The following is an 11,895-nucleotide window of genomic DNA, read 5'->3' on the forward strand; positions in this document are numbered from 1 at the left end:
GTCAACCTTGAAACAAATGTATTTCCTCACAAGTTTCTACCAAGCCTGTGAGCCTTCTCTGAACAGGCTGTAGAGTTCTTAGGAATCACTGGACTTGTCACAGCAATTTTATTTACTGGAAGGATGGAAGAAGAAATAGGTAATAATAGAATTTTTATTTTCAAAGAAAAAACAAATAAATACACAAATCGCATAAGAAGAAAGAGCAACTGTAAAAAAAAAGCCAGAGAAAATAGTTATGTCTGCTCTGGGGCCTAACACAGTTCATTGAGATAGCAACTGACTTTCATGTTTGTTTTCAACTTTTACCTGAACTGTTTCTTAAAACAGTAAAAAGCCATGAACCTGAGAACAGCAGAAGTGAGACAAACAAGAGTTTCTGTGCAGGTAGAGGACAACATGAACTCCTTTAGGAAGATGATAGCTTCTTCTTGAGATATACAACCTGGTAATATTCCTTTTTCAAACCTGGAGAACCTTATTCTCTACCAAAACTATGTAAAGTTGGTAATCAAAACTTTAAAATGTGCATGTAGATGACAATTTGTTTTATCATAAATTACTGTTACAGGTATAACAGAATTACTAGGCATCAGCTCCCAAAATAAGGAATTATTTGACCTTAGAGAGAAAAGAAAAAGAGAAGGAAAAAAAAACAAACCAACCCAAAACCAAAAAACCAAAGTAACTCCCCCGCAACCATCACTGCTGTGAGAACACCAAAAAGTACAGCAAAAGTCTGCTAAAGGGTAACAATTCAATTTTTTCAGACACAGACATACAAACTAGTGCACAGATTACAAGCATGTACACAAGTACAGAAATGCACATTATGGATGGAAATTATTTACTCAGGCTAGCCTATATTCACTAGAAAAATAAACGTGAAAAGCTCCTCTATTCATTTACCTGTAAGAACAACTCCATTATGAAAACCTCAAGACAGTAGAGGTCCACTATCTATTCACCTGAAAGTGCGCAGAAACTGCTGCAATATCCTCTTCAATCTTATGTTAGAATCTTCCAGCACAACTAAACAGTTCTGTTACCTCATCAGCCTATCTTTATGCACTACAGAATTAAAACAAAAGGCCACAGACAAAAGTATGCTATCCAGTATATTACTTTCAAAAATAGAATCTAAACAATATTTGGTTTCAGAGTTAAGGACAAAAGTGGCAATAGGATTCAAGGTAATAAAGCATGATCTTTCTGAAAACTTCCCCAAAATAATTGTGCCATAAACCTCAAAGAGCAAAACAAACTCCAAACAACCCTGCTCTAATACAGCCATAAGATGCTTTATTTCCTTTTCCTAGAAGATGAAGAGCTAAAGTGATGAAAGAGGCAATTAGCTGTTATTCCAGAGCAAAACCACATTTCTCGTGATTAACAGAACACTGCTGTAAGAGATATTTATAAAAGCTGAACACTGAAGATAAAAAGAAAAAAGGGGGGGAGGGGTGGGTAGGGAAGAGCCAAGCCAACCTAAACCCTACTGCAACCAAAACTTATTGCTCTCTAAATCAGGGCAGATTACACGCTGGGGGAGCAGGGGAGGGAGAGGGGGTGGGACAAATACAATTGTAAGAAAAATGTTGGTTTTATACCATTCCACAGAAAAAAAATTAAAGATTCATTAACATCATTACAGCTAATCATATGTGTAAAGATAATCAACTAATGTTACGTAACACTGCCAGAAGACATGTTCAAGCCTTGAACATATTATTAAAGACAAACATATTCAAAACTAAGATGACAAAAATATGTGAATAATTACAAATTAATTTCATTTTTCCAGATGTAATTTAGCTACCTTTAGGACTTCAGATTTTTTTTTCTAGCACATCTTCTCTTTCAGTCAGTGTCATCTCTTACGCTCTTCCAGAAAATGTTATACTTTCCTTCCCACCTTTCCTCCTCAAACACCCTAATTCTCACCTGGTTTCAGTACTCCTTCCTGCCAGTCCCGCTGTGGTTTCGCCTGAACAAATGTGGTCATTACATTGTTTCCTACCCTTGCTCCTCAGGTGGCAAAGGGTCACTGTGGAGTCAGACACTTCTGGCCAAGACACTTCTTTCCTATTCTCTGCAGCTACTGAACACAAGTATGTGTTAGAGGCATAAATACACCTTTATCTTCACTATTATTACACTCAGAAACTACTATTATTACACTCAATCACCATAAGTTATGACTAAATGTCTTTCCTTCGTTTTTAAGGAGTATGTGGGGACTTACCCTCTGTACCTTCTTGTAACCCTAATGGAAGTTACGTGGGTTAAAAACCAACACACCACCTTCCAAAAGCAGAACAGAACTCCACTGACATCAACATCACGTCTGAAAAGAATTCGTTTGCATGGAACAGAAAGCTTGGTAGGTTGTGAGAGGAGAGATATACTCACACAACACTTGAACTTTTCCTTAAGACAAGGATCAAGCAAGATGGTTAAGATATACCCTTATTAGATCTCTATGACAATAAAACTTGCATTTAAAACCACTAGGAAACTACTGACAATTTCTTCGTAATTTCATGCATTTTACTATGTACTTTTATTATATTATTTATTCATCCTTCTTTCATATACTAACAATGATACTGAAAGTAGCCTTTTACAAGTATTTAAAAAATCATTTGTATTATAATCAAACTCGTGCAAACAAGCCACCAATGGATTAAAACTCTCTAGGTCAAAAAAATCCATCAAATATTTTCACACCTACCCAGCTCCAGATACACACCTACATTCTTATAAAGCCCAGTTTACAGCCCTTCCTCTTTCTGTGCTTCAAAAAGCGGATTTAGAGATGCAGCTACACCTAGTGATCAGCAGCAGATCACAGCAGGCAAAACTCAGACACTACAAAAAAAACAGAAAGTAGTATTTATTCACTCCACTATGTTCACATAAAGTGACAATAAATTTTGTTACACTTCTCCTCCTTCCCTCCCTCTCCTCCTTCCCCCCCCCCCCCCATATACAACCATATGTTCCAAAATGGTTTGGGTTTTTTAAAATGCTTTTTAATACATCGATAACATTACACATTGAAACAGAAATACAGATCTAGAAGTTATCAGCAATATCAAACGAAATAAAGAGGACTTCCAATTTTTCCTAAAGAAACTGATCTAATAATTCAGCTGCATTCACATATCAACAAAGAATTTATTCCCTGGAAAATTTTCAGAACTTCTTTATACAACAGTTGTAAATGTGAGCTGAAAGGTTCATAAATGCATGTCATTTTCTGGGGAAACATCTTTAAAACTTAGTGATGTAGCTACCTCATGTAAGTTTTTGACAGTGATACTAATGAGCTTTAAACACAAGAGAGATCCTTCTCAAATAGCATTTCCTTCAGCACAGAGTTGCAACATGTGAAATGCAGGATCAGTTCACAGGTCCTGACCCCACAACATCACTGGACTTTGCTCTGTCAAGTCTACACCTATTATCTTCCCCTAGCTGAATCTAATGATGCAAACTGAACCAACTCTCAGCAATAATGTGTAAAACTGACCTGGCCACTGGCAGCTAGGTTGTTTGACATTTGCTGACCATTTCAGCGCATGAATACGCACACATGAAAACTAAATAATCTCCACATTTCTTCAGGTCAGACTCAAATGACATTAGTGAGATGGAGTTCAGAAGCTTACTCGCTCTATCCTAACATGTTCTGTGATTTGCCTGAGGATTTGCTCTCTCTACCTGTCAATCTAGCAACTCCTTAGAGCACTAAATACATTATTTTTTTCGTAAATTATACGTTCCGATATTGTTTCAGGACACTGTGATGCGTTTTCTTTGCGGATTCTGACAAACATTACGTCAAGAGACCAAATAAACATCACAGGATTTTTTTCCTCTCCCTGTATTATTACATCCTTATATTTTGTATGAATTATTTTTAATTTCTGATGAGTATTCATCACTAACTTTTGTAAGTAGAACAAGACCAAAATACCTAAATAAAAAATAAACCCAATCCACATACCCACTGCAGTTTCTTTTTTGACAAACTGTGCCACTTCCAAAGCCCAGACCCATTTTTTCCTGAAACATCCTAAAGTACATCCCAGCTTATAGAGAAAAAAAAATTCAGTTTCTCTGTTTCTCTCAAAGGCTGGATTTTCTTTTTTTTAAGGCAAAATTCAGAAGCAAATTCTTCAACATGCTTCCATTCATTTGCTGGACTATTTTAAAGATGAATACCTTTAGGTGTAAAACACAAATCAAGTAATTCACCTATTCACCTAACAGCTGTAACAGCAGCAGCAAAAATCTCTGACAGAGGGAAGTTTGGTTTAAGAATTTTTCCACCACAACTCTCACCATTTAGTGAGGCCAGGTCCACACTATGAAATTTAACTGGAAGTTTTGTTGATGAGCTAACTCTGTCAGCCACTAATAAAGCTGCATTTTCAGTAGCATATGTTACTTCCCTTAGGAAGTGCAGGAATACAGACTTGATAGATGGGTGGAGAGGAATGAAAGCAGGTGGAATAAGCAATGCAAGCAACAGCAGAACTTGTTAAAATGAGATATAACCACACTTGGAACTATTTGCTGGTAGAGTGATCAGAATATTTATTCAAGACTTCCAAACAGAGATCCTAAATAATCTGAGAAATCTCTTTAAACATGGTCAATTATAAGAGAAACTTTTTATTTTCTGTACATTCCTCCAATTGCCAGAAGTTTCATTTCAGCTGGGGTAGGAGCTATAAAGACTTAACCTATATTCTTTCTTTTCATCTTCCCTCTCTGCAATCACCAAGCATCAACTTCATCACAGTAAGTTTCAGCTTCAGCACATCAAAATTCTTCCTTCTGTTTTTGGAAAAATGCAATTCTTGTTTGAAAGCACCCATACCCAGAAATGAAACAGATTAATATAAAGCACAACACCCATCCAGAATGCAAGTTTTTGTATTTTTAATCCATAAAATAGCTTGAGGACTACTATTCTCTATGTAAGGCCTTTACTAGTCACTATGAAAAGTGATTTTCAATTTTGTACAGCACTTTTCCTCCTATTGTTTTAATAATTGCCACTAGTCCTGGTGCAAAGTTCATTATGAATGGCCTCTGACAAGCACTTTTAGTCAGTCAGTCTACCCATCCAGATCTCTCTCTCAATAGCTCATCCTTGGTCAGATTCGGGTCATAAGCAAGAAGCACCAATTTCAGCATTCAGCTGTGTGCAAATGTGTATCTATCTGCACACAATACCTAATAAAAAACACCATTTCCAAGTTCTATTACACATCTCCTTGCCTTTGATTTCAGCTTCCCATTTTGCTATTTGACAGACCCTTTATTTTATATAAGGCCTGATATTTAGGCTTACAGTGCCCCTTCTAACTTTCCACATCTCTGTGTTTGACCTAAATCTCTTAGAGGAGTAGACTGCTTTCCCTAGCCTGAATAATCTAGCAAAGAGATGGAAGAAGAAACACAGTGGAGTCAGGTGGCATTATCTAGCAAGGAGATGGAAGAAGAAACACCGTGGAGTCAAGTGGCATTATGTATGACAGGAATGCGATGTTTCAGTAACTTTTGTAATATTAGCATATTAGCATAAGGACCACTTAATAATATTTATGTTAAAATTATAAACAAAACCAGCTAAATCAGGTGTGCTACGGTTTCTCAGAAAAGAAGCTAAAAAAACCAACCACATAAACAATCCCCACCAAAACCTACTCTCACAGAAAGACCCCAGCTACTTTTAAGATAGCTAGCATTGTCCATTTAAGATAGTTCTCAGTAACATCTCATGAACTCAAATTCTTGAGACCATTTGCGTCTTGAACTGATGAATCCAGAATTTTAAATTCTTTAGTTAAGGACTCAGAGAAGATCTCATTGTTATTAACTGTTAAGCTGCTTTCAAAAGATTACTCAAAAGCTTCCAGGCCTTAAAAAGCCAAGATCTGATCTTTCAGTAAGATTATTTTCTAAATAAGAAACTTAAATGAAACAATAGCTGAATGCAAAGTTAGAACCAAGCTCTGTAAAACAGTCATTTTAGAAAAGGGTAAAAATAAAAATGGAAGTAGAAATGCCAGAGATTACTTAGCTCACCACTGCTATTCTTTGCTTAGAACAAGTATCAAGCTAGTTTTGTTTCTTTTTCCTTTGTTTTTAAACTTTTTATACATTAGTCATATAACCCATCTGCAACAAGGGATAGCTGTTACAAAAGACAGTTACCCAACTCAAGGACAGATTTTTCTGTAATTTAATTTCTATGACACTGATACATCAAGCTTTTAACAAAAGCAACAGCAATTTTTTCCCCCAAGCAAAAATAACTCCCAGGCACACACTTCAAATGGTAAAGTACAAAAACGGAAATTTCATCAGTTTTGTTCTGACCCTAGTATAGCATCAGCATATCGCATGCACAAGTCATTTAAATATCCAGAAGAGTTGCCCCAGCTTATCTTTAAACAAGAAGACAAGACAGTTTATGCAGGTCAGCAATGAGTTATGGATTTATCTTAATAAAGCAAGCGCTTTCACTGAAGTCTGGACACTAGACTTACAATATTAATGAGTTATAGGGCTAATATACATGAGTTCAGCTCCGTAATTCACTACAGAGCATAGTTTCTTCCTAACGTGACTGTTTGGAAAAGATTTCATCATTGTTATATATCACCACGGTACGAAACATTTTTCTGCTCAGGGATTTTCTGTCTCATCTGCAGTAAAAATGCTGGAGAGAAATCAGGGGAAATGAAGCTACGTGTACAAAAGGTCCCTGGAACGTAACATAAACCCAGAAATGTTTATTTTTTAAAGCAAGTTTTAAAACAGACCACCAATTCCTAGCCATGAAACTTGATGTAGCTACAGTGTTGCATACAAGCAATATATAACATACAAAACATAAACTGTTCTGCAGCGTGAACAAGGACAGTCAAACGTATTGCTTCCCACCACCAGATCAAAGCACACTTCCCATGAACCGAAGACCAGATGTCTTCAATTTAACGTGCTTTTCAGTTGCACTAACTTCATGTTAGGAACAAAACAAACAAAATCTGAAGTTACTCTTCTCAGTGAAGCACACAGAACTATTTCACAATCCCAGTTTCTGTCTAAAATTATGGGTTTCTTCAACATATAAATAGGGCAGGGGTGCAGGCTGAGGACTCGAGACCAAGATAACCATCTGCAGGTCTAGAACTTCAGGGACCAGACAAAACGTTGTTGATGGAGCCCTTTGCCGGGCTCCTCGGTGGATGTGAATCCTGATACCCCGCAGACGCGGGCAGCTTCTGCCCTGCCCTCCGAGGTGACGATCCTGGGGGTCTGCAGAAAACGAGGGGCCAAGGCTTTACCTCCGGCTCTGCCGGCGTTCCACAGCCGTAACTGGGGGTAGCGCGAAAGGTGGGGAGCTCCGAGAGAGAGCGCGGGGAGGCCGCCGAGGGCGGGCGGGCGGGCGGTGGAGCACCCGCCGGGCAGCACCCCAAGTTCCCGTTCCCCCGTCGTCAGCCCCGCGGCTGGGCGGCGGCTCACCTCGCCCCTCCGCCTCCCGAGCCGGGACACCGGGAAACTTTCGGGAAGTCGGCGACCGGGGTGAGCCTGAGTCCCGCCCGTCCCCCTCCAGCCCTGCCCTCGAGCTGCCCGAGCCCCGCCGTCCTCTCTCCTGCCCTCCTTAGCGCCGTTCGCCTTAGCCCGCAGGGGCATCCCGGCACCACCGCCGCCTTCCCCCCGCTATGTACGCAGCGGTTCCGAAGGGTCAGCCCCGGCACGAGACAGGGAAGGGAAATTAAAAAAAAAACTATATAAAAAGCAAATAAAAGAAAACCCCAAAGCAAAACCCAACCAGCTCCGAAAGTGCAACGCTTCCCCCCTCGCACCTCTGCTGCCCCCGCACGCAGCAGCGCTGCCGAGCCCCGGGGCGGCGAGACGGCTTCTTACCTGTGAATGTCTGCGCTCCCGCCGCCAGTAAAAGTCCGGCCAAAGTAACCAGGCAAGTTCCAACTTTCCCCATATTTCCACCCCTTCCTGCTCGGGATCCAGCAAAGTGCCAAAGTGTTTGCCAAAGTAGGAGGCGCCCCTCTCGCCCCCCTCCAGGCAGCGGTGCAGGCGGGGAAGGGGCAGCCAGACTCCCCCACTCGGTACCTCGCGGGCTGTATTCCCCTCCTCGCCCTCTATTCGCTTTTAAGGGCAGGGAAAAGGGGTGCAAGGGGCCGGAGGCTGCCCGCTTTCCTCCGACCGCGCTGCTGCCCTCACCCCAGGGCCGCTCGCCTCCCCCGGTGCCCGGGGAGGGGGGGCACCGTTAATCCCGGAGTCTCCTCGCCCGGCGCCGCCGTTAGTCCCGGTTTAGCTCGGCTCCCTGACTGACTCGCGGTCCCCCCCGGCAGGCAGGCAGGCTAAAGGGAGCGCGGGAAGTCACGCCCAGCCGCCGGCTCCGCCGCTCTCTCCCGCTAGAGGGCGAGGCTCGCAGCGGCGGGGCGCCGCGGGCGGGATCGCGGTTACGGCCGTCGCCTGTGGAGGCGAAGTGCCCGAGCCTCCTTCCCGCCCCCTTCGCTGCCCCGAGAGTGGCTTTGTGAGCAGAGGAGGCGGCTCCATGGACGGCAAGACGAGGTCAAAAGTTCCTGGGTAGCGGGGGAGAGAAGAACCGAGGGGAGGAGGGGAGAAGAGGGAGGAATAACAGTAACGAAATAAAATCTCAACCCAGCCACTCGGTAACTTTGCCGCGGGCCGGCCCCGGCGACAGCCGTAGGTCGCCGTGTCTACCTGAACCGGCCCTGAGAGAACGGCTACCGCCGCCGCAGGGCAACGGCCCCGCTCTCCTCGCCCCACCGCTCTGGCGCTGTGCCGGGGCAACGGGACAAGGGGAGGATGGATCAGTGAGAGACGGAGAAGGAGCTGGCTCCTCATAACCGTTTTGTTATGTTTTTACAGGCTGCCTGGAGTCTGTCAGGAGAACTAGTTCGAGGCCACTACTCGGCCTTCCGCAGAAATCACCAGCATAAGAGCTCAGCCCTCGCAGCGAAAGGCTGATGCTGAAAGGAAATTGAGATGTAAATGGGTTTCTCCGGGCTGGCGGCGAGCGGCACTGCGTTGTAAATAAATTGCTTCTCATTCGCGTGCCGCTAACAAAACTTAAGCCGCTTGCGAAGCCGCTTGCGCAGCCCCCAGTCCCAGCCGCTCCGCGTCCCTCCGCAGCGCTTTGGGACGGCTGGGAAGGGCGGGAGGTGGGAAGGAACGTCTGGAGCTCCTCCAGTCCGTCCCCCCGCTCAAAGCAGGGGCGCAGCTTTCAGCCCTGTGAGTGAAGAATGACGTCATAAATTGGCAGGGTTAGGTAGTAATGATGGAAGTAAAATCGCGTTAAAATAGCAGTTACCTTTCGTTATTTGCACTCTGCGACTTCTGGCACTTATCTCTACATCACGAATGAAATACAGCTGCTTGACAATCTTTTCCACTTTGGGGCTTTGTCTCCTTGTGTCCAAGGCACTGCAGAGATGTGTTTGTTGGGTTTAAACCAGTTTCTAAATTGGTCTTCTAAAGGTGGACATATTTTTGTTGGCTATGGCTTTCAGTGCAAGCTTTATTTTTCAAGAGCACGTGTGACCAAAATTAATGCCTATTTATTATTCCCCGCGGGTTACAAATAAAAGGGTAAAACCAAGATTCTAGATAATTAAGGGCCTGAGCTGGCAAAAACAAATGGGAGAGCTCAAGTACTAGATTCTCCTTTTTTTCTCCAGCACAGGTCTTCTGTTTTCTGTGCTACTCATATACAGTTAGCTGGCTTCACTCCCATTTCGGTTGAAGTCTTAACTCTACCCATCCCCCACATGATAGTGCAAGTTACAACATATTAATGATTTGTGCATATTTTGCATTACTTTTACATATAATACACCATCTTCAAACGTAGGCACGCAGCTTTATCATTTCTAGTGGTCGCCCAGCCACGCTGTTGTCAGGACACTGCTCTGTTATGTTTTCCCTAATGCGTTTATTATGTGATGCAATCTTCACGAAGGGACTTGAGCTTTGAGGTGCGTGGGGGTAAGGCAGCTACCTCAGAAGTTAACGCAAGGGGGCAGAATAGCATTAATTGTTGTGTTTCCTGACGTCAGACTTCCTTTGAACTGTGAGCATCCTTTTCATTTATTACTTGCCTGAAACTTCCCAGTCTTCTCCCCGAAAAAAAAGTTACCTTGATCCGCCAAAGTCTTGGTAACCTAGGGGTGTGTTGCAATAAAAATTCTATTTCTTTTTTATTTTAAAATTTTTCCTGGTTGCATAATTTATGCAAATTTTATGTTCTTTAAAGGCTGCAGTTATGGCTTCTAAACTTATAGCTAGTCTTGAAAGTGCTACCTTTGTAACTATAAAACTGTTAAAAACCCTCAAGAAGTCTCATAAGTAATTTAAGGCACATTTAACTGTAAAATGTGTGTTCTGCTAGATCTGTCACTAAAAATCCAGAAATGGACAGTTAAAACTAATTTTTAGTCTAACAATGACTTTTGTCTAGTTTCACAATGTCCAGACACAAGTAAAATCTTATCTCTGATCAGGCAATGTCAATCCTAACACAGTGTGGTGAGGTATCATGTTCAGACCTAAAACCATAACTTTCAACCCCATATTTGTTACAGGGAATCAAAAACTCCATGCCTATAGCCACAGCAATCTAGCATATCTTAGTGGAGATGGAAGCAAAAGTCACTGAGTTCTGTGGATTACAGAAGAGTATCTAAAACTGGTCACAGTTATGGTAGGAGTAAGGCTAAAGTGCTTGACCTTCAGAGACATAACCATTCTGCTTTAATTACAGTAAATCTAAGAAACAGTTAAGCTCCAGGGAATAGCTAAACCAGTGCGAACAATAGGAAACACAGGTCATGCATGGCTGATCAGGAATTGTTAGCTCTGTTTTGCTGTGGTTTAGTACTAGAGCATGTATGAAAAAAGGGTCCAGAAACACTACAAGAAAAATAATTAGAGCATCAAGAAAACACTAGAGAAAAAAACACGGGTTCACTAGTGGTATGATTCCAAGAATGCCTTCAAGAGAGTTCATTAAGAGCTAAACTGTGCCTGGAAAGGGGATTGGAATCATCGGAAAAAAAAAAAAAAAGAAAGAAAATTACTTTGCTGATTGTTTCTTACTGACAAACAGATACTTTGCATCTTTTCTTGAACCAAGTTCACCTCAAAGAAATACGTGTTTACATTCCCCGCTTACACTTCAGCTTAGGAGCATAGAAGATCACAGGTATCACAAATAGAATTACTCCTGCTTGAAAGGAGTCAAAAGAATGAGTAAAACATACGGAATAAAGAGAAAAAATAATCTGGACATTGCTGCAACTGTCTCCTAGATTTTAATGTACATCAATAGGAAATGCACACAACCAGCCTTCATTGCAAAGTTTTTATTTTATTTTTTAAATATGGAATTTGTGTATATTCCACTGGGGGAAAATGAAACAACCTGATGATAAATTACCAATAATTACATGGTTTATCACACAAACTTCACTAGCTCAGCTGCCCTCTCCATGCTAATCATTCTCTTGCAGATCTGTTTCTGATATTCCAGATCTCTGAGCTACTTCTAACAAATAATTTTTAAAAATTCCAAACTGAGAAAGAACTGTGTTAATGGTTGGAGTGGTGTGAGGTGAAAATATGTATCATAATGTGGAAGCAGAAGTACTTGACCAATGTCAAGGAAAAGTTCTTGGGATATGCATACATATATGCTGAACATCTACATATATATTGTTTATCTATTTAGCTGTTGCCTTTCCTGTAAGGTACTAATGATATTCACAGTGCTATTCATTCTATATTACTGGCACAAGAACAAGTAAACATATCTCAAGTTCTGTA

At 41.7% G+C, this 11,895-nt stretch overlaps 1 protein-coding gene across 11 annotated transcripts in view; it reads right to left on the reverse strand.

Annotated features, from left to right (window-relative positions):
• PTPRM (protein tyrosine phosphatase receptor type M) overlaps positions 1 to 8,218 on the reverse strand; it is a 471,112-nt gene extending 462,894 nt beyond the window's left edge. For all 11 annotated transcript variants that reach the window (XM_057397502.1, XM_057397501.1, XM_057397499.1 and 8 more), the window contains exon 1: positions 7,954 to 8,218. In XM_057397502.1, coding sequence (XP_057253485.1) covers positions 7,954 to 8,026 — 73 coding nt within the window. In that variant the 5' untranslated portion in view covers positions 8,027 to 8,218. The remainder of the gene's footprint in view (positions 1 to 7,953) is intronic.
• Positions 8,219 to 11,895: the final 3,677 nt, after the last annotated feature.

This window comes from Pezoporus wallicus, unplaced genomic scaffold, assembly GCF_028554395.1.
Source record: "Pezoporus wallicus isolate ANWC-B61680 ecotype Strahan unplaced genomic scaffold, APGP_CSIRO_Pwel_v1 contig_227, whole genome shotgun sequence".
NCBI classification, from domain to species: domain Eukaryota; kingdom Metazoa; phylum Chordata; class Aves; order Psittaciformes; family Psittacidae; genus Pezoporus; species Pezoporus wallicus.